Here is a 25,166-nt window from a genome sequence, read left to right as displayed (position 1 = left end):
TTATGTAAGTAGACGCGTAATATATTTACTAGACGCGTAATATCTTGGGGTTTTAATGTAATAGGAAATCAGGTTAGAATTACAAATGCTCATATGTTTTACTAAATAACAATTAAACAATTGTTTAAATTTTAGAAAAATAATTAGTTCCGAATATTTTAATTATGTATATTTTTCGATAGTTTTAATCTTTATTTACAGAGGTAATATTTTTAATATGTATTTTTTAAATTCAATTAAATGTAAATATAGGTGCTACGCGAGTTTTAACATAATTGGGAATTAAGTAGTTAGAATTATTAACGGTTATTTCTTTATTAAATGATCATTTAACATATGTTTTTAAATTTTATGAAAATAATTAGTTGTGAACTTTTTTATTTTTTATATTTAACGCTAGTATTTATTTTTTATATAAATACTTTTTATATACATAAATAATGTTACATTACAATATATAATACGTATTGTACAGGACATAGATAATTTCGGCCAACAAGACTATTGTGAGCAAACAAATATTATATCATATCAGAGTAATTAATGTTATTATGACATATCTTAAAATTAATAATCATCAAGGGCATGTACACATGAATGGATTTATAAATTTAAAATGATGGATGTTATGGTTGTTTTGTGTTTCGATGTTGCAATTCTAAAGTAAATACAATGATAAAACTGAAAGATAATGCAAAAATCTTAGTTCTCCACAAATAAGGAGATTTAGAGGGACAATAAATGATTTCACCATTGTACCCTACATGTGGGTATTCTGTGTGTTAGTGTTGTGTAGATTGCCAAGATAATGTGTATTGTGTTGTGTAAGTAGAGATGACAAGTAAATATGATTTTACGGATATTATTAGAACTCGTTCTCGTTTTGACGATAAATTTCTGTATTAATTCGGTATGAGTCCAAGTTTGGAGAATCTTTGACTTTTTCAATTGAATACAATGATGTACACATTTGTCTCATCTTTATATTCATATTTACCAAAATACTCATCTTCATTATATCCTCGCCTCCGTTTAAATTATTAAAATATTTATAGTCAACTAAGTAACCATATATATATATATATATATATATATATATATTACATTTTTCTATTTTTATTTCTTCTAATTATTTGGTTTGTAATTAAATTCATTTGTATCTCACCAATATATTTTTTATTTTATAATAACTTTTATGCATTTATATTCAAGTGATAATTAAATATTTGTTATGTCTCACATTTGATTTTTTTTTTAATTTTTATTTGTTGTATATTTTTCTTTAATGTTTAACAATTTCAATTTAAGTGTTCAATAGCACGAATCTTTCCTTTACTAGATGATATAAAAAAATTAACTTATTTACTCTATTATTAGTAATCTTTATTTCATTTGAATAACTCTTTTATTTTGCTAAAATAATTTTCATTATTTCTCAATCATTGATTATGTTGATATTTGAAAAGTTTTCTCAAATCTCTAAAATATTTTTCATCTCATCATATCCTTAATTATACATTTGTTTTTTTCATGTGACTTCATTCAATAGTTTCTAAAATTGTTTCTAAGACACACATTTGTAAATTTTAATATATGCTTTTGTTATTTATTTTTATCATGTACAATACTATTTTGATATATTTTATATAATTATTTGTTGTTTTCAAACTCATTATCATAATGTAATTTTTTCACTATAATTATATAAATAAATTTTATTTACTATAATTTAAAATTTAATGTAATTGCCATAAATATTTTTTATCACAATCCAACATATATTGAAGTTTAAAAGATATAAGATTTATGTTAAAATTTAATTATTACTAATTTAATCTTTGTTTTTTATATGATTTTGATTAAATGATGTATTATAACTTTTATTAATGTATAAAAAAGATATTCATTTGAATAGTGATAGAAATAGTACATAACTTAAGAAGTAAGTAGACTCCTAATAATATCTTATGTTTTAATATTGATAGAAATATAAACTGTTATATTTTTTATTAAATTATACGAACATTAACATTTGTTTTTAATTTTTTTTAAAATTAATTGTGAATATTTTTATTTTTTTATAATTTTTTGACAGTTTTAACCTTTATTTACAGATATAGATAATTTTAATCTGTATTTTTTGATGCCAAGCGTGTTTTAACATAATTGGAAGCAGTTAGAATTATAATCAGTTATTTCTTTATTAAATGATCATTTAAAATATTTTTTAAATTATGAAAATAATTACTTGTGAAATTTTTACTTTTTTTATTTTGCTCTAGTTTTAATCTTTATTTTTTAAATTCAACTTTAAATGTAAATATTGATACAACGAATGAAATAATAAAAGTAAAAATAAGAATGCAGAATACCATAAACATTGAAAAAATGTAGTTGGGGAAATTTAGCTTAAATATCGACATTGATGTAGTATAATAAATATTAAACATAAGATAAATAAATAAAAATAAACAAATTATATTTTTAGAAAACACATAACCAGCGTTTTCAAACATTTTATAAAATTTTAAAATCTTTATAATTACAAAATTATTATATTTAATAGTAAATATTCAATTGAACAAATTTTAACTTTTTGAAGAATCAATCGATTACAAAATTTTATTTTGGATTTTTCTTATACACAAAATAGGTGTATATATATATATATATATATATATATAATACTTTTTAAATGCATAAATAATGTTACATTAAAATATATAATATGTATCGTAGAGGACATGGATATTTCCGACCAACAAAAGTATGAGATATTATATTATATTGGAGTGACTGATATCATTATGAATGTTAAAAATAATAATCATCAAATGTTATGATAAAAACACATTCATGAAATGAAGACTAAAGTTATATATAAGGTAGGTCCATTCAAATAATAGCCCAAACCAGATAAAATTGTCAAAAATAAACAAAGCTTTTTAAAAAACACATAACCAACATTTTCACATTTTACAAAATTATAATTTTTTTACAATGACAAAATTATCAAATTTGGCAGTAAATACTCAATAGAACAAATTTTAACTTTTTAAGATTCAATCAATCACAAAATTTTATTTAACAACCCAATCAGTGTTCAAATTTATCACATACTTCAAAAATTAATTTAATCAGTAATTTAGTCCATATATTTCATTTTAGCCCTTATTTTATTTTTTTACAATTTAGTACCAATATTTGGTTAAATAACCGAGTTAATGTGTGGTATCTTTTATAAAATTATTGTTAACAACATTTAAAATTTGATGCTAAAACAACATATGAGAACAGCAAGCATTTTCCTAAAATTCATGACTGTATATGTAAGTACAAACCTGAACATCATGACAAAAAAATATCCACAATCGTTGGAAGATATGATAAAAATGAAAAAGGTTCAATATTCCACAAAAAGATGTTTTTTCCTGCTTCCAGAAATAAACATTTTCTGCACTATAAAATAAAGAATAGATAAGTAACTCAGATTATCAATAACTCAATAAGATATACATATGAATACATATGAATACTTATACTGTCAGATATTCAGTAAGGCTGTCTCCAAGACAACCTATGATATATTCTTGACTATACAAATTTTCCAACGACAACTAAATATTAGTTCTTTTCGGACCTTAATCCATAATCCAATATTAGAAGTTTGACAAAATTAAAGAAAAGGAAAAAAAGTAACAACCGGATCCACCGGTTACATGATACGCCATAGCGTTTGGGGTAGGGTGTTATTTAAATCCGAAGACAGAATAGGATGGAAATAATAGGTAACTTAATAAGTAAGTAGATGCGTAATAATATTTTTACCAGACGCATAATTTCTGATGTTTTAGTATAATTGGTAATCAGGTTTGACAGAATTATAAACGGTTATATGATTTATTAAATTAAATGATCATTTAACATTTGTTTTAAATTTTATAAAAATAATTAGCTGTGAATATTTTTATTTTTTATAATTTTTTTACGGTTTTAATCTTTATTTACAGAGATAAATAATTTTAATCTGTATTGTTTAGATCAACTTAAATGTAAATATTGATGCAAAGGGTGTTTAACATAATTGGAAGCAGTTAGAATTATAAACGGTTATTTCTTTATTAAATGATCATTTATCATATATTTTAAATTACCAAAATAATGACTTGTGAACTTTTTACTTTTTGTAAAGATTGATACATTTCTTTATTAAATGATCATTTAACATATATTTTAAATTACCAAAATAATGACTTGTGAACTTTTTACTTTTTGTAAAGATTGATACAATGCATGAAATAATAAAAATAAAAATGCAGAATAACATAAACATAGAAAGATGTAGTTGGAAAATTGAACTTAAATATCGAGAATGATGTAGTATAATCAAAATATTAAACATGAGACAAATATATAAAGATAAAAAAATTATATATTTTAATTATAACATTTGGTATAAATTATAAACCAAGTCACCACCACTTGGTTTAAAAGAAAATCTAATAAAAGATTTTTAAAGTTATTTGGAGTATCACTTATCACCATTTTTATTAGTTGAGATTTGATTGATCTTTACAAAAATGTTGAATAGGCATTTTGGATTTTTCTTATACACAATATAATATATATATATATATATATATATATATATATATATATATATAAACATATTCTTATGAAAATAAATACTTTTTAAATACATAAATAATGTTACATTAAAATGTTTGTCCGACTGAGTCTGAATTCAGCGGTAAGGTCATCATCAGCTTCAATATGTTTGTCTACCTCGGAGAAAATGTATTCTATGTATGACCCTGAAATGAAGGGATTCAAAAAACTAGAAAATAAGTTTAGATAAAAAGAAATTAATCATTTAGAAGTCAGTTATATGAGACTGATTTCCAAAAGCCATGATATCTTATTGTATAGATGGAAAATGATTTTTATTATTAAATTTTGACAACTTTCTCTTATAACTTTAGATGACATCTTTTAAATGGTTCTCTATTTCTTCATTCTCTCATTCTCAATATTCCAAAACTACTTAAAAAATAACACATCATGTTGTAAAAGAAAGTTGTCAAAATTTAGTAGTCAAAATTGTCCTATATATCTACATAACATAAGAATACTACAAGTAATATTACTCAACACAAAAGCAACAGCATAATACTTCTTTGATAGACTTACCGTTTTTCACGATCCAGGTACTACTTAACAATGCTCTTAAAAGAAGCATAGCACACCTCAATAGCAGAATACATATAATGGTCAGTGTTAATTCTTTTTCACAACTCTCGACCCTTCTCCATTGCTGTCCTTAGCCATATCCAACGCACTTGGAATCTACAAAAACAGATCATTGTCAAATGGACAGAAAAGATAGCAGATTTTTACATGATTTTTAAAAAATCAACAAATAAACCTTGCTAGCAAGTAGAAATGGTGGCCACTGTATAAGGTCCAACTCACGATCAGCCCAGGATGCCACAAGCAAAAGATCCATTTCCCTGAGTGGTAGAAGTATAACCACCTCAGTTTAAAAGAGATAATAATACTTTAGTCCATTTTTTTGACCCACTTAATCTATTATTTCAAGATTATCATATCACATCACTAAAAAGAATTTAAAAAGATGATTTAATGGTGATTGAAACAATGGATTAAAAGTAGGTCAAAAAAAGTGGGTTAAAATATTCTAATGAACTTGTGTTTCTCCTCTTTTTGATTTCAAACATAATTTTTATATCATGGTTTCCTAAATTTAGATAAAAAAACAACACACCGGTTTGACCGAACAAGACAAACAAACTTGAAATGTAAGCAAATATAAACCAGAGTATTAATCAAGAAAACAATATCCCAAGCCTAACAATACCCCTACTTTTACTACAAGGAAAGAACCAACCCATTCCACAATAGATTCTAAGATATTCCAAGAATAATCACATTGTGCGGAAAAATGGGATTTACTTACTTGAAAAGGGGAGCAAAATTGAAGATTTCGAAGAGGAATAAATACAAACAGATGGTGGTGAGCAAAGGTGTACTAATCAGAGTAAGGCATCCACATTTGAGTGTAAGATTTCAAGGGACCGGGAAGCCTTTTCTTCCACTCCTCGGAAGGAGGCAAGTCTCCGGTAAGAGCAAGAGAGCTATCATCTTTACGATTTCCAAGATTTAGAACAAAAAGCTCCTTCCCAAAAACCTCCTTCATCGCCCTCAGAGTTTCTTCCATAACAACCTTCCCATCTCTTAGCCTACTCTCCGGCTCCACACAGCTCCCTCCAACATTCACCATAATTCTCCCTCCCTTCCTCAACCTCCCCCTCAGCTTCTCCCACGTGGCAGGCTCCTGGAGCTCGGGGATCAAGCATCCCTGGGAGAACAAGTCCACGACGATCCCGGAGAAGCCATTATGCACTGTGGCGTTGAGCGCGTTCCCGATATAGATGAAGAGGCGCTGCTGGTTCTCCCTCTCAAGCTTCCCGAGGTTGAAGTACTCGCGCGCCACCTGGATGACGGCGGGGTCGAGCTCCCAGCCGTGGAGGACGGCGTTGGGATAGAGGTCGAGGAGGAGGCGGGCGGCGGTGCCGGCGCCGAAGCCGAGGAGGGCGATGGGGCCGGAGGGCAGTATTGGAGGGAGCGTGGCGAAGACGTCGAAATAGGTTTTGGTGAGGGATGTGAAGAGAAAGGATACGCTGTGGATGTTTCCGGGAGCGTCGAGGAGAAGAAGCCTGGAGCCACGAAAGTGGTGCTCTGCCTTTCTAGAAACTTCTAGAACGCGAATGTAGTTATGGCGGGACTTGAACTTTGCCAGGATTTTCACCTCCTCCGCGGGAATGCCCTCATCTTGGGTTTTCTGGTGTTGCTGCCGTTGCTGATGGCATTTGGCCACCAATGAAGAAGAAGAGAGGGGTTTGAGAGCGAGGGAGATTCTGGTTGGTTTGGGAGCGAGAGGGAGTGGAACTGAATTGCGGAAGAACATCTGTGGTTGGGTTTGCGCGGTAAGAATCACCGTCCTCATTCTTGCCTTCGACCCTACTCTAAACTATGGATTGCAAAATTTCAGAACTACTCACATTTTATATCCCAAACTGTTTCATCTTACAACATAATGATGTACGAATTTAAAACCCAAGCACAAAAGTTATTTAGGGTGTCACTTATCACAATTTTTATTAGTTGTCAGATTTAATTGATCTTCACAAAAATATTAAAATCAAGACTTAAATAGTAACTAAGGCTACATTTATATATATATATATATATATATATTAAAAAATGATAATATTATAATATTATTAAGTTAATATATAAATTAAAATTATATATATTAAAAATAAAGTGAAATATAAAAAATAATCATTAATAAATAAAGAAGAAAAAAAAAACAGAGATAACCGATTTTATAAAAAGTTTATAAAAGTAACGATCAATTTTAAAAAATTTAAAAAATTATTATATTTAAAAAATAAAATTGATATTTTGAAATGTAAACACAAAAAGAAAAATTTCCTTTATATATTGTTATATATATATATATATATATAAATTTTTTATGTAACCATCTTATCATTGATGTCATTTCTTTCTACACCCTGTAGTTTCTAAGTTTACCCTATGGTATTGAATGGCAGCAGAAGGGAATTGTTGGTGATGTTGATGAATTTTTTCATGTGACAATAAAGAAAGAAATATATGTAGGTATAGTCTAGATGAGTAAGATACCAATACTGTACCCTTTTGCTATGATTTTCGGTCAATATTATTTGTTAGTAATGATATACAACTAATAAGGAACAGGAACATTCAATCTAAAAACCAATTCAAATTTTGGGAATTTATTTTGTTTATAACAATTAGACTTTTGTCTCCAACTAGTTCCTTTGTCAATTTTGCTCCCATCGAAACTAGCCATGGAGTCCGGTTAACAGGGCCACACCATAAACTAAATATCAAAAACTAAATTTACAAAATGGGACTGAGTTTTGGATTCCCTGGTGCAGTTTCTCAAATTGAAATAACTTCCATTGAAGTTAAAGTTCAAAATAAACAAAATTAAGGCCTACGGTGTATCCCATTCATGCTTACAACATACACTCCCTACATTAGTTACCAAAAATCGTTGCTCAAGTTGCTACTGCAATCAAGAAAATATAGAGCATATAATCAAGGTTTTGTGTAGACAAATTATTCCTTGTTGCGAGAAGAGCGCCCCTTCCTTTGACCTCCAAGAATACGAGAAATTTGCAATCCTCGACTGAATGCTTGGTTGAACAACATTCGGGTCTGAAATTCTGAAACAAAAGGAAACCAAGCCAGGAAGGCAACAGGAGTGAATAAAAGCAAACCCATGACTATCTCATAACCACGAGCAAGAGTTTTTACTGATTCCCAGAATCCAGCTCGTCGAACTAGAGGTTTTAGTGCTTGCGCAATCTGCAAGAAAAGAAAAATTGGAATTGATGTGCATTATTTTTCTTTCAATGAGAGTTCACAAGTGCAATTTTTTTTTCCACCGGTAAATGAGCTCAGACTCTCTCGGGCTCATAATCAGAGAACGAGGGTAGCATATATCAGTTCAAAACAATGACGTTAGTATGGAGAAAAAAATAAAGCATTCACCTGTAGCATTCCCCAACCAGTTGGCATAAAGGCAAGAATGCAAACAACAATATCCTGGATTGTCATGTGAGGAAGTGCAATCAGGGTGACTAGAACTGAGATAAAAGTTAAGAATATCATCCCCTTGATTAGCCGGAAGACAAGTTGAAAATCTGCACTGAATTTCCGTCTCCCAACCGACACCGTCTGAGACAAAACGGAAAAAGAAAATCAGAAAACATAAATTTACCCCAAGACTGAGCCTTTTGACATGTATAACAATTCTAACTTGCTTAAAGTATTTGGGCAACAAAGTGGACAACAAGCCTTTGTTTCACTGTTAAATTATACTGCGTTAGATAACCCCACCCATCCCCACTGTCCACCAAGCAAAGACTAATAATGAATGGGTCATAACATTCATATTGAGAAGTAATAAATCACGTGAACAACTTTAACTCGCCCTACAAGATACAAAGTAGCTTGCTACTAACCTTAATCACAAATAATATGAGAAAGATCACCAGCCACGATATGCCATAGACCTGTGCAAAGAAAAGGATATCCATTCAATATGCCAAACTATGAAAGCGACATAAATAGTTGCAGAAAAAAGGGAAAAACAAGGTAAAGGACTTGCCAGAAAATTTTTCGTCTTTCTAGTAAAGGTCAAGTGATAAACAAGACCATACTGATATATAAAAAACCGTAAAGACAACAATATCTCTGCAATGATTCCACGCATTCCTGAATATTGAAGATGCTCTTGTTCCTCCTCCCACCAGGATTCCCAACTTTTTTCAGGTGTTACACCTATACCACCTTGGATGCTAATCCATTTATTCCAATCAGTCCAATCATCAACAATCTTTTGCCACTCAAACCCAGAAGGATTGAACAAGAAGGGAGCATAAAGCCATGTGCCAACCATAAACCACATTGGTACAGTAATCATTAGATATGCAACCCCACTTCTATACGTGTGACTAAATATTTGGTATACAATAAGCAAAATCATTAGCTCGATACCCTTGACAAAGTGGCTACGGGAGTAAAGTCTATAGTTGTCTGCAAATTTAGCATGGAAAACCACAAATCCTCGACCTGTAGGTCTATATTTTGCACCTCCATGAAGCAATGTCCTTCCATAATAGTGAGTCTTTGTCCCAAGCGAAAATGTGAAGAAAACTGGAGCTAGCTGCAACTGCATTAATATGAACTCACTAAGTGCAGTTCGGAAGCCTCTTTCCAAGCCAATTTCCATCAACATCGGCAAGGCCATCAAAAACCCAATTTGAACAAAGGACTGAGAGGCGAGAGCCACTTGAAGAGGCTTATTGTCTCGAATGGCCTTTTGTGTACTCAAACCTTCTTCTAGTCCACTAAGAACAAGATAGAGGCGACCATAGAGGAATACATATACAGTGAGAACAGTTATCTGCCAAAGTTTAAAGAGGAAAAGGAAAATGTTCAGAAGCCTGTGAAATGAGAACAAAATAAGAGCTAACTCAGGTGGTAACATACAAGAGTGCTGAAGTAAAATCCAATTGTGGTGAAATAACAGGACAGCATTCTGAAGAAGTCAAAGCGGTGGCCAAGTCGGTACACATCTCGACTCAATGTTTGCTCTCCATTTCCATTAGCTATCTTTGCTTCAAACATAGAAATCTGGTTGAGACCCACATCTCTGCCTTTACCAACTTGTATGTATTCATGATGGGTAACGTTTCCTTCGCGGAGTGTAGAGTTGAAGCCTGCAAATAACATAGTATAATCAAATGAAGATGTGAATCAAGCATAAGGAAAATAAAGGGGAGAATTGGAAGTCACTTCACCAGCAAAAATATCTTCACTCAAATTGATAACCTTGGAGGCTTTACTAACACCCCCTCTTGTGAGGTGAAAAAGCCTATCAAAGACATCGGGATGACCATAGTGGAAGCGAACCCTACACAAACATATTTTATATGAAGCCCAACAAATGGAGATCTAAAACACACACATTAACAGAGATTTATATATTGGAATGCATGAAAAGTATTCAATAGTATTTTTATTACATCTGAAGAGCTTAACGGCATTATCTCTTTCCATTAGTTTTCGCTATTGCATGTGTCTCCTACTGGTCAATTTATTTGTTTATTCGATGTAGTTCATCTTGAATATCACTCATCAACTCAAGCATCATCGATGAACTTCCCTATGTCTTGTGGGTTATCCAGATACGATAACTCAAGGGTACAAATTAGTTGTGTATATACGTATTAAATTTTTATCCCTTTTATTATGATATATTGTAAACATTGCTTTATGTCAAGTTAATATCAATTATCTTAAACCCTACATTTTTAGACAAAACAAACATGATAAATATACCAACTTCTAGACATTTATATGTGAAGTTTATGATCAGAGGTCTAAAGGAATTGAGATAGTGCTACATCAATATTCATTTTACTTAATAGTTTCTTTGTCGATGCATAGCTTCCACATGGACTCATTTCTATACTTATATACCAAAGATTGGAAAGTAGAAGCAAACAAACCTCTTTGTCAAGAAAGTATATCATACATGATCTTATAAAGTGGTTTAAGTCTAACTCAATCCTACAAAAGTAGCTTATAAGTAAGGGTTGCCTCCACATATATATACTTATTCTCACTATCTCTAGTCAATGTGAGACCTATGTTTTTAACAACACATCCTGTCACGTCCATCACTATTGGGCTATTGTGTACTACGTTGCCAAATTATATTAGAGTTGTCCACTGAGTCAAGGGCTATTGATCAAGGCATTTGTGTTTAAGTGATGACCCATGTCATCAGACACAAGGTTTAGCATGGTCCTGTACTCAAATCTCACCAGGACCAGCAATGTACTTTTTTCTCATTCCCTCACACAGACCCCTTATTTCCTACTTCTCTTCCAAAATCATATAACTATTTTAATAATCAACACACACAATAAAGAGAAAGTACGAAACTCACTTCAGTGGATTAGCCAACAATCTCTGACCAATTGTCACAAAACTGGTCTCCTGATTTGACATGAACCATGCAAGAGAAGAAACACTGAAACCTCGGAACAAAACAATAGTCAGTGACACATTGCGAACTTTAGGTTCAATTTTCTCCCTAGAAGTACAAGGACAAAACGATTTCACCTTCCAGTAAATATATGCTCCCTAAGACCAAGAATACTTGGGAATCTCACTCCATCATGCTTCTTAAGGAATTCTTGCAACAAATTCCTCATTTTTAAAGCTTCTTCCATGTAGTTATCCTGTAAAAAAAGAGACAATTTAATTACATAAAAGAATGAGAGATAAAAGTTTTGAGCTTCTCGCACAAGTATCATACCTGGTTCATATCTATTGTTTGCAAGCCTTCCCCACGTGTGAAAATTATGGCATGGTTCTGATTTTCAGGTTTGCCCTCACCTAAGATGGCCGGTCCAGGAAGCTTTATTTTATATATGACCTGATTAAGACAATCAAATGGATACTAAGAACCAATCTGGTAATAGAAGAATAATGAATGAAATATTATGGAGGAGAAGTGAATGTAGGATCAGCAACAGTATTTGGTCCTATGGAAATGCTATAACTATTTACTTACTAGATTAAGATTAAATAATGAGAAACCATTGTTTCTATAAGTTGAATTTAAATAATTTTTGAATATGTTCTGTGGTTAGAACAATCACTGGAAATATTTTTGATAATCACGACTAAAAGTTAAAACAAAAATGTTCAAATCTGAATGTAAACTGAACTAAGTTGCTACGAAAGGAAGCTAAATGGCCAAAAGTTTGACCTGGTATGAACAGGTATATAAAAACAGAGCTCTATGGTGAGTGTCCATGCATCTGATTTCTTATAACTGATTAAAGTTAATCAATAATGAAGAAGATATCCAAAAGATGTCAAATAGCAACGACAACAACAATCATATTTGATTAGGTGAGGTAATCCGCATCTATGTGAACAGTATTTAAAATTATATATGTTGTTAAAAAGAAACAAACTTGTGTTCCACCACGTAAACATCTAAGACATAAACATCTTTGCAAAGCAGTATGCAATTGTGCAGACAACTTAGTTGTTTGGATGTTCTTCATGTGACATGTGAATGCTTGCTGACAGAGGCCATTGAATATGCAAGCAGAGAAACTAACAGCCTGCTTGCATATTTAGTTTTTCTCATTTCATGTTGTATATAGACCTTCCTGTTTTGGAGGATCATATATAGATCCTCCTAAGGTTGTATTTAACCTCTTTTATGGGTGAAAAAAACTAAATTTTCTATCAAAAACAAATGATTAGAAATAAAAATGATGAAAGTATTATTTACAGCCTTTCTTTATCAAGATTAGCATACCTGGTCTAAATATTGCACAGGCTCTGTCTCTGAAGGACTACTGGATTTTGGCATAGCCTTCACCAAGCAAGAGTAATAAACCTTATTGATCTTTTTTGGTCTCTCTTTGCTAGGCTCCTCTACCTCATCAATATAGGCAACTCGAAGTGAAGGGTATCTGCCAAATAAAAACAACCGAACCATTTGATATGTATTATTAAACATCAAGGCTGGTACTATTAACCTTGGACATTTACCTTGTCATAAGTCTCAATATGTCCTGTGCACGAGCAGCACCAGATCGCTTGTCAATCCCATATTGTTGACATGACACCACATATGAGAATTTCATATCAGCCACCGCTTGACACTGTGTCCACAGTGACCTTTCCCCCTTCGAGTTATCATCTGAATTTTCTACGGCCTTGTAGCCTTCCATCAAATCTGCATGCTTGTAATAACATTCATTTAGAGAAATAAAATACAAAAATATTTTTTAGAAACAATTCTTTATGAACTAATTATTTCACAACCAAATTATAAGCAACGAATAAAAGATCAGTTGATCATTTTAGAAGGAAAGCTCACCTTCATCTTTGGCCATATCAAGAAAAGACTGGAGCTCCAAAGCTTTTCTGTAGTACATCATACCTCTAACTGCATCAACGAGAATGCTTCAATTGAATGCAACGATAAGCAATATGCAATTGTCATTTTGACGAAATGACAAAGTTGTACAGGAATGTGTCAGTATGTGTGCTTGTTTGTGTTTGTGAGAGGAAGAGAAAGAGAGCACCAGTTCTGGTCAAAGTTTGGCCACGGTATGATGCCCAGCGACGAAGTTCTTCTTCTAACTCATCAGATTCATTTCCTTTAAGTTCCTCTTCACTGGAACAATTCACTCGCTCAAGAAAGTTGTTCCATTCATCTATATACATCAACAAAAAAATGTCAAAAAATGCATTCATATTCATCCCTTGAATTTTCACATATATGCAACAGTGCTTTATGGGCAAGGATAAAACCTGGAAATATTTTCTGCAAGTAGAAGAGTATAGAAACACCATCTTCATTGGGTGAATCCAAATCGTACAAGGAAAAGAGAACCTCTTCGGTATAGTATGGCGTTAAAACCCTGCAAAGTCCATTAGGAAAAAAAATAAAAAGTGTCCAAAGGGCATCACTAATGTAGCACTATATACACCCTATAAATTAATCTTATTTATAATTTATTAATCAATAAATGAATATCAATAAGCAGTTATAAAAGTATTATTGGGAGTTATGGCACTATGTAGGATACGTATCTAGATATGTATCTTACACATAGTATCCCATATATTTTTAGAAAAACCGTATCATTGTGTCAAACACATATCGCAGTTGTGAATAGTAAGAGGCGGTTATGGTGCCAAATTGTTCTTTGTGTTGTTTCGAATGAGTGAACCTTGCATAATTTATATCTGTTCTATACAGCAGAATATTTTAACAAAAAATAGCTATTTGTGTTCAATTTATGAGTTCAACAGGATGAGAGTCTCAATTCATACCCATTAAATTTTATTTCATGCGTCACAATTTCAAGCTGAGGTTCTATGAGAAACAAATTACTAAAGCTTTCAACCAGATTCTTTTTAGCAGTGGAATTCTGCTTCCTTCTTTGGCTATCTTCCAAAAGGGTCTATTGCTGAAAGGTTCCAATGGCCACCAAACTAAACGAAATAAGCAGTTTCTTATTGCCTATCACAATATATTATAGTAGTCCATAAATTGACCAGCTAAAACTTGTTATATAGACACTTTAAATATTTAAAATCCTTCAAAAGCTTCACTAACAAACTTATGGGACAGGTTCTGGTACTGCGAAAGCGAGCAATATATTTGAATCTTCATTTAGTCAATAAAATTGAAATATTGTACTGAAAGGAATTCACTCAAATAATGTAAATAACATTTTAGAACAAAAGTAAACGAAAACTTACGAGAATGAAAGCATATTGCGAACTTTGGGTGCTGTAGGCATATCCATATACAGTGAATTAGAGAAAAATGAAATGCGCCTTTTGGCTTCTAAGTTAGATGGTACATCCATTGCAGATTCTTTTGTTGTAAGAAGTAAATAAAGCCGATTAATCTACAAATATAAAAAAAAAAAAAAATGTAAGCAGATCATCAGATTTACTTCACTAATAAAATTTTCAGTAGAATACTTTTTCAAGTGGCAAACCTTCTCTGTCCAAGCTTCGGTAACTGGTTCAATTGGAAACCTGATAGCCCCTTCAGATGCAAATAACTGATATTGTTGCTCAAGAAGAAGCATTCCCTCGTGTCCAGATCCACCGTGAATTGAATCTACCAAGCTACTCGAAAACATGATACAAAATAATATTCAGTGAAACGATGCCCGTTAAAAATGCTGGAGACATGGGATACATTATCAGTACCTGAATATATGATCCTCCATCATTATATCTCTAGTCACTACCTCCAGCATATCCTGGAATAGAAGCACAATTTGATCCCTGCCTTCATGCTTATTCTCTAACTGTAATCAATAAAATGCTAGTTAAGATTTAACGAGCTAAAGATTATAAACTAGAATGCAAATTTGATAACGGTGCTGAACAATACCAAATAATTTATTAGCTTAACAAATTGCTCATAGAGGCTAGGAAGTGCACTGAGTCTGAATTCACTAGTAAGGTCATCAGCTTCAATATGTTTATCTACCTCTGAGAAAATGTATTCTATGACCCTGAAAAATGAAAGGATTCAACAAACTAGAAAATAAGTTCACATAAAAAAAGAATCATTTAGAAGTCAGTTAGATTAGACTGATTTCCAAAAGCCATGCCATGTTATTATACAGATCTACATAAGACTACTACAAGTAATATTACTCAGCACAAAAGCAACTGCATAATACTTCTTTGAGAGACTTCCTGTTTTTCACGATCCCCTTGAACCAAGTACTTAACAATGCTCTTAAAAGAAGCAAGTTTAGATAAAAAAAGAATCATTTAGAAGTCAGTTAGATTAGACTGATTTCCAAAAGCCGTGACATGTTATTATACAGATCTACATAAGACTCTACAAGTAATATTACTCAGCACAAAAGCAACTGCATAATACTTCTTTGAGAGACTTACTGTTTTTCACGATCCCCTTGAACCAAGTACTTAACAATGCTCTTAAAAGAAGCATAGCACTCCTTAATAGCAGAATACATATAATGGTCACTGTTAATTCTTTTTCTCAACTCTCGATCCTTTCCATTGCTGTCCTTAGCCATATCCAATGCAATTGGAATCTACAAAAACAGATCATTGTTAAATGGACAGAAAAGATAGCAGATTTTTACATGATTTTAAAAAAATCAACAAATAAACCTTGCTAGCAAGTAGAAATGGTGGCCACTGTATAAGGTCCAACTCACGATCAGCCCAATATGGCACAAGCAAAAGATCCATTTCCCTGAGTGGTACAAGTACAACCACCTCAGTTCAATATTGTTAAAAGAGCACAGTACCCTACTAGAGAAAAAAGATTAAGAACCAAAATTGCAAATACATCCTTCAGATCACCTGTTACTGATAAGATCTTCCTCTCTAAAACTAGTGATTATTTGATTCCATAGTTGTGCAAATCTAGCAGCTTCTTTACCTTTGTTATTTGGGATCTGTATCAATAAGCCAGTGTAAATTTAATTAAATGATGTTTAAATTCTTCACCCATCCAAAAAGGTTAAAAATATTTGACCTGATCAAATCTGCGAGATAAAGTGGCTTTTAATCCTTTTTTCCTTGGCTCACTCTTTTCCTCTGGGATCAAACAGGCATTGAAGGCACCAGGCAATGAATCAAAACGAGATCTAAGCATTCCCAGTGTCCTTATCTAACATCAGTAAAAAATGAAACAGTTCCAAGCTTAGAACAAGAAAACCAGATATAAGTTCAGCATATATGAGGGAACAATCTCGAGACCATACTAATTCTTCAATAAATAAACGTTCATAATGTTAAAATCTCTAAACTTTTACTTGAAAATGGCTTAGTTTCTTATTGCACTAGTTGAGATAAATAATAAGAGACTGTATTTGGGAGAGTTTGAGAGAGCTTGTATATTCCTCTGATCTGTTCTCATAGTATTCTTCTTCGAAAGTTGACATCTTTCATTCTGAACTTTCTTTAAAATTTAAAACTTTCTAATCAACACATGCACCTCCTATCTTTGATTTCAAACATATATTTTAAATCATGCTTTCCTAAATTTAGCTAAAAAACAACACACTTAGCAGCTCAACCAAAAAAGACAAGCAAACTTGAAATGTAAGCAAATATAAACTAGAGTATTAGACAAGAAAACAATATCCCAAGACTCAAACAGCTAAATTCCAAGTATAGACAATAAAAATAAAAAATACATCTGAAATAATAAACTATAAAAAAAAATATCTGAATGCAATACAATAATTATGAGTATCATTTGCTTCTACCAAGTTTAGATAAAAAAGAAAGAAAGAACATACAATCAACACAGATCATGGTGCGGCCTAAATGGAAGAAGCTGCTGGAAAATATTAGGAGAAAGAGAAAAAAAAACAATGACAAGAAATCATTATCATTGACCTGCATGACAACATAGAACTAAGCACCGTTGTTTTCTAATCAAGGAAATTGATACCCAAAGAGTTGTGCAAATATCAGAATGTGATAGCAACAAAAGAAGCTAGAAGGACTATCTAAATCAGAATCATAGAGTAAAATGAATTACTACTATATCACATTGAAAATAAATGTATGTAAAGAAAACTTAATTGATTTTACAAACTTTCAGTAAGCTACAGATGTAACTTATAAAAATAATCCGGTGAAAATATAGTGTAGTTGTACAAATAGTTGACAACATCCAATGGTCACACACCAACAAAACAATAATGATTCCAGACATTTATGGACAGACAAAATGTTTGCTTGAAGAACTGCCACATATTGGGGAAATGAGTGCATTCGAGGGTAGGTGTAAGCAAACAAGCAATAAATAAACAACACAATCCAAAACAACCCTACCAGAGAAGGATTTAAAAGTGGACAATCTACTGACCTCTCCTAGGCGGCGGAATGCCCCATAAATACCACCAAATAACGTAGAGAATATGGCATACCAGATCTGGGTATCCATAAAGTATACCTGAAAAAAGGAAAAGAGAAGTTGGATAACTGCATGACATATATTGAAATTTTAAACACTAACCAAATCAGGTACCTATAAACACATACCAGAATAATTGGAGACCAAAGTGCAACTACAACACCAAGATTTTTTCGAGCTGCAAAGCACAAAACCTATAAATTCATTTTGAAAAAATGTAATAACGAAAAAAAACAAAGAGTTCCAGCTTACTACCACGGGGAAAGAATTCATGCCACTGAAAATTTGAGATTTTTACACTCATTATAGCTTTCGTTGGTTCCACCAGAGGTTTTATCTATAGTAAGAATCAAGGGGTATATATTGTCAAAAAAAGTAAAACTTATATATTTTGAAATAAACAGATGAACGAACAGAAATCATCACCTCTATATAGTAACTGAAAGCTAACTTCGTAATTATTAGGAGAACCCAAAACATTGTGTACCTGACGTTATAAACCACATACATTAAGATTAGATTCCTAGAAAAATAATACTATTCACAATTGAGATGAACTTTCCAAACTAGATTCTTACTTGAAAAGGGAAAATGTGCTCTCATGCATTCCCCTGCCAACATAGAGTCGTGGCTGCCAATTACAAAGAATAAAAATCACCATTTTAAATTCAGTATCTCATGTGCGAAAACAGAAACAACTGTTTTCATGTGTACCAGCCAAAAAGTATACAAAGAAAACAGGGGTGCTATATCACTTACCTGTGACCACCACATCAAAAGCATCACAATCCTATAGTTTGACCTCTCAAGAAAACGGCGAATGAGTGGGAACAAAAACAACATGGCAGCTAGCATATTTGGTGACAAGTATACAACAACAGCCACAATAAAGAATGAAGGGGAATTTGAATTGTTTCCAAACCAACTTTGTATCGTCTGAGCAAAACCAGGAGGATTTTCCCATGTATAAGCATAACTAACTGATAGAACAATCACCCATGCTGCAGCTGAAACAACTTTTAAAATGTATCTCAACTTAACATACATTGACATGCTCCATTGTGCTTTCCAACTGAGGATCACGTCCAGAATAGCTGCCCATGTAAACATAAAGTAAAAATAATAACCATAAGTAAATTACACTTCATAATGCAAAGATTGTTCAAAAAACTATGGGTGCCGTCTGTGGCCTTCTGCTTGCATATATACACAGTACCACCTCAATTTTTTAAATGGCCGTCAAATAGCAAGTAAAAATCAAAAGTTTCACTAAATAAATCAAAAGTTAAACACACAAGCACTAAAATAGAAGAACAAAAGGTTCTAGAATAGAAACCAGCATTGAAATATAAGCTAAAACTTTATACAGAAACAAACTACTAAATCCAGAATATAATATGGGTATTCAGAAGTATCCGCAAGCAATATATGGGTTGGTAATATTTGCTATTACCTACCTTGTCCAAGCTTCAGTATAGCTGCAGTTATAAACACACTAAGGACCTTCTTGAAAACATTCGCATCAAATATTGCACTTGGATCTCCAGTTCCATTCCAAGCAACAATAATCATAGCCTAAGATAAATTCTCAGAAATGGATTATTTTGCTAGATATTGAAGGGAAAAAATCATTCATGCCAATTGCGAAGGACAACAGACAAATTATTACCTGTAAGCACAGAATAAAAAAACCCCACATGCGATCAAAACTTCTGAAAATATGCCAAAATGACCTTATCTCAACAAAGTTGACTTTTCCAACCCATTTGTCCCTGTTAACTGGCTTGTTATCCTGTATATTCAAGGCTCAAAATTCAGTGGCAGCTACAAGTTTTAGGCTTTCAGCATTAGCTATCCAAATCACTTCCTTTAAAACAATTAGAATTTCAAAAAGCACCCCATTTAACATTTCAATTCAGTATCATAATCAAATGGAAAACATTTTCTTCCCATTTTAAAAAAAAAAAATCCAAGTATTCATTGATTATCACATAATGGTTCTTTACATAAAAAAGGCATATCATAACCAGTAATCAACAAAAATATTTAACGCATGAATCTATAGATGTTTTTTCAATGAATTATACACCTCCTTGTCAACTTTGAAACATTTTTTTCGCTGAGGACTAAACTTATAAAAATTTCACCATATTGAGAAAAAATAAATGTTTATAACAGTGAACACAATCAATGCTTACATTAGATTTGTCAAAATTTAGCTGCTCAACTGGCAGGCAAAAAAAATCTGCATCAGCACGCATTGGCCAACCAAGTCGAAAACAATCAGCTGACCTACAATTGCAATTGAAAATTAATTAATACCAAGACAGATACAAATAGAAAAAGAGAATCAATTAATTATACCAGAAATATTCATTTAAATCATCATAGTTCCTCCATTGTGAATGCTTTGACCTCCCTTTTTTGCTGCGTTCAGCTTCCTATTGAGGAGAGCAATCATTAATTTTTTGGCACAAAATAATATGAATAACTAATGGGAGTGCTACATATAGAGAAAACAAAAAAAAAAATAAAAGAAGAAAATAATGAAATGCAGAAAGCACCTTTGCAATCACATCATATATTGGAGTTACAACTTTCCTTAAGAAAGCCTCTTCTTCACCTCCATAGGCAGGCTTGACATTCTCTCCAGTCATTGGACTAACATTACCAGCAAGCATACCGTACAATTCAAAAGCCATCTATAACAAGCACCATAAAATGATGTCAAAATTCATTATGAACAAAACTTTTGGTTTCCTTTGAAAAAACTCACTTAATACCAACAAAATGAATGCATGCCAAAACCATAGAACATGTATCTGTCAGGGATAGGAAAATAAATTATGATTTTGGGACTTGTACATTATCCAGGCCTCACAAGTAAAAGGCTCCTCTTACATGAGGATGCATGCTAAAACTATAAAACCACTAGGAAATAAAACGACGACAAAACTATGACAGGGATAATGTGACTGAAAAAGTAAAGAACATAAGTTTGAATTGAAATTATGTTCCATTACTTCTAATAATTTCACTTGCCACTAACACATCATTTACACGGCTTTGTAAACATAGATTAGATTAAGTCACAGCTTACGTGGTGATAGATATAGCATAGGCATTCTGGCATGAATCTTAGGTTGGCTGCTTCACCCCATATCAGAAGATACAGACCCATATATAGTAGCTTACGCTGCTGCACTTCTTGTTGTATGGTTGGCAACCTGCAACGTTCCACAATATATGTTACAATAGAAACTCGAATAAGCATACACTACATGGGAAACAAATTAAGAGTTAAATTAAAACAAACTGACTATCTGCATTCAAAATTGAAAGTCACAAATAAATGTTAAGAGCATTATAATGATTTAAAAACTTAGAAAAACTACAACATAATAACAAGTTCAGAAGCTTTCTTGTCAAGTATAGCTGTTTAAGTTAATAAAAAAACAGTTGCAGTATCTTTTAACATTAAGAGAACAGAAACTCTCACCAAAGGCTACTCTTCCGACCCAAATACTTGCACCACTTTTTGTAATTCTTAAAAAGTTTCTTCATCACTTCTGTCAGTGCACGCTCGTCCAACTAAAGAAAAAGCACATACAAGTCAAAAGCAGATTTTAACACAAAAGTAGTGTATGAATATTTTTCCAAGTGATCATAATAAAAATAAAAATATTGGATATGCAAACTGGAACTGTTCAGAACAGCAACCATAAGGAAAAAAGGAGTCTCCTCTGAGCATCTTGAAATTTCCATTAAATTTAATTTAGCCAATTGCAACACAGAAATAAATATAAAAAAAGTGCTAAATTGCTTATTCCGTCCCTCCCTCCCTTGAAAAAAAAGAAAAAGAAAAAAAGGTGTGTGTACATTTAAAGTCTAAAGTAGCAATCAACTTTATAATTAAATTAAGTCACTCCGTACAGAACCCAGCTTCAATATGAAACTATTAAGTTAAAATGCTTCAAAACTACATGACAACTAAAAACTTGAAAGTAAAAACCAAATGGGGAATTAGGTAATGATCCACATCAAAACTAAAATTGGGATAGGGGGGCTGTATAAAATATTCAAAGTAAACCCTACCTTTGGCTGTTGATCAGGCTTGGGAAATTGCCTGATATGCACATTTGCAAGCAATAAGATCAAATGCTCTCTCTGATTTGCTACATTGTGCTTCTGTATTTTGTACAAGAAGTGGAAGCAATTTGCATTGCTATTGTTAGTAACAAATACATCAAATTCTGTTCAACTAATTCAAATTAAAAGACACAACTGAATAAAGAAGTGAACAATTCCAAACTCAAACTTACCTGAAATCCAAACATTTGGCCAAGCCAGTCCAGAATGTCTTCATCCTTTTTTTTCTTGTAGTCTTTTGGCCAGGCTAGACCCCTTGTATTACGAAGAGCATATACAGCCGCTTGGATCTGTGAAGAGTGATCAACAAGTACTTTCATTAAAACTAGAAGTACATAATATGAACATGACAAGAGTACATATAGAGATAGACATCATACCTCAGGAAATCTCATTATTGCCTGGTTTGCACTATCAGGATCAAGAGGAAGAATATTGTAAGGTACTAAGATCTCTGTTTTCTCAGCAACTTTATCTTGAGTCTCCAAAATCTGTTTCAACAGAACAAATAAATCATTAATCATAAGTGTAGACAGGTGAAATCAAAATTACAATGAAATTCCAATTATAATCATCTTATTTAAACATTGATAACATCATAGGAGTTACAAAAAGATAACCTCTCGATCAACTTCCATAGATTGTGTCATGTTAACAGCCTTCAAAACTTCAAAAAGAACATTAGCAGTCTGATATGCCTTCGTAAGCTGTGCACTGAAAGTAAGAGGACACACTCACTGTAAGTACAACATACACAAATAACATATCACACAGCACATTGTGTGGACAACATACCGATCAGCTTTATCAGCCGCATTTTGTAAGGCTTGAATATATTTTTTGTAGTAATGCTGATAAAAGCTCTGCATCTCACGAGCATCACTTTTCTTTACTCTTCCTTTCAATGTTGGATCATTTTCCTAAAATTGGAACTAGGTATTAAAAGATACACCAATAAATTGACATAAGTGCATTACCATATCCTTAAATCTAGCTAGTGGCTGTCGTTGTCATTCATTCTTAACAAGAAGGAAAATGTTTATAAATAAGATGTAAAGGAGTCTGGCATTCTCAATTCAACTTCATAGTACCACTAACCAAGAGCTACGACATAAGCATTAAGAGTGTCAGACCTATAATGTGTAGAGCTCAAAGCTTAGTAGTCCAAATACGTAAAACACTTGACATCTTAGGCGAGGAACCAATTATTAATTTTCTGCAATACTGATGGTCTGTTTGGTTTTAGAATATGTGTTTCACTCTTTTGTTTCTATCTCCTCTTCAGAAATATTAGCAAAAGTGACACTTAATTCCTGTTATATATTTTCTATTTTCTTGTTCTTACTTTTTACCATTACTGGTGCAAATATATGAAAACAGAAAACAAGACAATTTTTTAACGATTGCAAATGAAACGAAAAATTATCAACGCTTACTCTTTCCAAACGTTGAAGAAGTGCAGTTTTGAATTGCCGAACACCACGACCACTTGAAGTAGGATCCAGCCTATGAGCTTTCTCAAATGCATAAAATCGGCCTACAATCAAAAAATACACATGCCCCACACAAAAGTACATTCAAGCGTCAAAAGGTGTGTAGTAAACTCTTCAACACGAATGGAAGCTTGGAAAACTGGATTAGCAAAGCAATAAAGGTTTGCATAACCTCACAAAGGGTGTGTTTGGTTAAACAATTTAATTTAACTAAACACTTATTCTATAATCCATTCTTATAAGTGGACTTATGTCACAAATTTGACCATCAAACTAGTTGAAATAAGCTAAAAAGAGATCAATCTAACGAGCTACAGCGAGACGCTTGCTGAAATAAGCTAAAATGGGCTTATGGAAGTTGCAAGTTATCTTTTATAAGTTCAATCAAGCTACTCCAATCACTTTCTGATAAGTCTTTCAAGAGAAAATCACAAGATACAACACAAATGAGACATGAGCACAATTCACACACAACTTTTAACCCAAAAACTTAAAGCGATCAGTTTATGGATCTTCATCTTTGTATGGGTTCAACTCTCTATTTTTACTCAGCGGAATCTTAGAATCACACATGTATTCTCAAAAATCACCCATTGCGTGTGAAGGAAACATTATAATGGACACTGCGCCAGCAAAGAGTTCCGTCCAAGCATGAGCACACACGTGGACACTAAGGATACTGCAGGTCACATTACTTCATTTCCGATTATAATCAACGCAACAAATCAGAACATCACTGAAAAGCAACAACTCCACATGAAGCATTTCAGTATACATGAACAGACGGAAGTTTCGGCATGGCAACGCGAAAAGCAAACTTACAGAGATAAGCAACTCTGGGGTGAGTCTTCTCGACCTCATTAGCAACGCGAAGAATCGGTGCAATCTCGACAAGAGACGACGGCACGACCTCACTGTCAAATATTGCCTCGCCAAGATTCCCGGCGGTTTGCGTCCGCGTGATCCGCCTCTGAGGCTGTCCCTGCGGCTCCGACGACGGCCCCGCCCTCGACGACATCCTCCCACGGATCTAACCCCCCCTTCAGTTCCACCAAAAACAGCAATGTGCAGAGCAGCAGAAGAAAAACTTGCATGCAAAACCAATGCACTGAGTCGAAAACGCGAAGCACAATGGCGTGAAGGAAGAGAGTGTAAAGAAATGAAAGCTGGAGAGAAGAGCTTAGCGGTGGAAGGAAGAAGAACCCTAGGAGAGATGGAAATGGGAGATGAAGTGAGAGTGTGAGTGTTTGCAAAGAAAAGCAAAAAGACAGACAGAAAGGAATGTTGTGTGGGAAGTTCGAAGGGGTTACTATTGAGGACAGAGAAGCTTTCTTAGACCCATGTAGAGTAAGCGAGGTGGTACATTTCGTCAAGCGAAGTCGTGGAGTGGGTCCCTTTGTTTCTTT

General features: G+C 32.7%; 2 protein-coding genes across 3 annotated transcripts; both read right to left on the bottom strand.

Annotated features, from left to right (window-relative positions):
- Nucleotides 1-4,658: 4,658 nt before the first annotated feature.
- Nucleotides 4,659-7,148, bottom strand: LOC114190498 (uncharacterized). Of its 2 annotated transcripts, XM_028079409.2 has the most exons (4): nucleotides 5,978-7,146; nucleotides 5,426-5,510; nucleotides 5,191-5,346; nucleotides 4,659-4,814 (listed from the first exon to the last, which is right to left on the bottom strand). In XM_028079409.2, exon 1 carries the CDS (start codon nucleotides 7,025-7,027, stop codon nucleotides 6,050-6,052), a length of 978 nt encoding a protein of 325 aa, XP_027935210.1. In that variant the 5' UTR covers nucleotides 7,028-7,146; the 3' UTR covers nucleotides 4,659-4,814; nucleotides 5,191-5,346; nucleotides 5,426-5,510; nucleotides 5,978-6,049. The 2 variants fall into 2 exon arrangements, with proteins under 2 accessions (XP_027935210.1, XP_027935211.1); XM_028079410.2 differs by lacking the exon at nucleotides 5,426-5,510 and having other exon boundaries at nucleotides 5,978-7,148.
- Nucleotides 7,149-7,811: 663 nt separating this feature from the next.
- Nucleotides 7,812-25,064, bottom strand: LOC114191103 (callose synthase 3). Its single transcript, XM_028080280.2, has 42 exons — nucleotides 24,583-25,064; nucleotides 23,704-23,804; nucleotides 23,063-23,187; nucleotides 22,888-22,981; nucleotides 22,648-22,758; nucleotides 22,441-22,557; nucleotides 22,214-22,306; nucleotides 21,618-21,709; nucleotides 21,219-21,345; nucleotides 20,683-20,820; nucleotides 20,483-20,559; nucleotides 20,317-20,410; nucleotides 19,788-19,910; nucleotides 19,576-19,693; nucleotides 18,878-19,212; nucleotides 18,697-18,749; nucleotides 18,545-18,605; nucleotides 18,374-18,455; nucleotides 18,247-18,296; nucleotides 18,071-18,157; nucleotides 16,727-16,861; nucleotides 16,552-16,646; nucleotides 16,357-16,441; nucleotides 16,117-16,277; nucleotides 15,599-15,722; nucleotides 15,412-15,512; nucleotides 15,195-15,327; nucleotides 14,950-15,101; nucleotides 13,993-14,102; nucleotides 13,764-13,895; nucleotides 13,556-13,624; nucleotides 13,225-13,411; nucleotides 12,989-13,145; nucleotides 11,969-12,088; nucleotides 11,773-11,891; nucleotides 11,597-11,680; nucleotides 10,443-10,555; nucleotides 10,132-10,361; nucleotides 9,248-10,045; nucleotides 9,102-9,152; nucleotides 8,629-8,814; nucleotides 7,812-8,442 (listed from the first exon to the last, which is right to left on the bottom strand). The coding sequence occupies exons 1-42, from the start codon at nucleotides 24,776-24,778 to the stop codon at nucleotides 8,194-8,196; spliced, it is 5,865 nt and encodes a 1,954-aa protein (XP_027936081.2). The 5' UTR covers nucleotides 24,779-25,064; the 3' UTR covers nucleotides 7,812-8,193.
- Between the last annotated feature and the right edge of the window lie 102 nt (nucleotides 25,065-25,166).

This window comes from Vigna unguiculata, chromosome 7 (genome assembly GCF_037176805.1).
Source record: "Vigna unguiculata cultivar grain cowpea cultivar isolate G323 ecotype 2 chromosome 7, ASM3717680v1, whole genome shotgun sequence".
Lineage (NCBI taxonomy): Eukaryota > Viridiplantae > Streptophyta > Magnoliopsida > Fabales > Fabaceae > Vigna > Vigna unguiculata.
Note: the sequence above shows the minus strand (reverse complement) of the source record. Positions and strands in the feature narration are given on the sequence as shown.

What these genes read in the sequence shown, in the direction of transcription:
- LOC114190498 (XM_028079410.2), bottom strand. Translation starts at nt 7,027, where the DNA reads ATGAGGACGGTGATTCTTACCGCGCAAACCCAACCACAGATGTTCTTC.
- LOC114191103 (XM_028080280.2), bottom strand. Translation starts at nt 24,778, where the DNA reads ATGTCGTCGAGGGCGGGGCCGTCGTCGGAGCCGCAGGGACAGCCTCAG. An exon ending in TATGCTATATCTATCACCAC is followed by an intron (nt 20,821 to 21,218) that starts GTAAGCTGTGAC and finishes TGCTTGTTATAG; the next exon opens with ATGGCTTTTGAATTGTACGG. An exon ending in CGCAATATGCTTTCATTCTC is followed by an intron (nt 14,103 to 14,949) that starts GTAAGTTTTCGT and finishes TGGACTTTGCAG; the next exon opens with GGTTTTAACGCCATACTATA.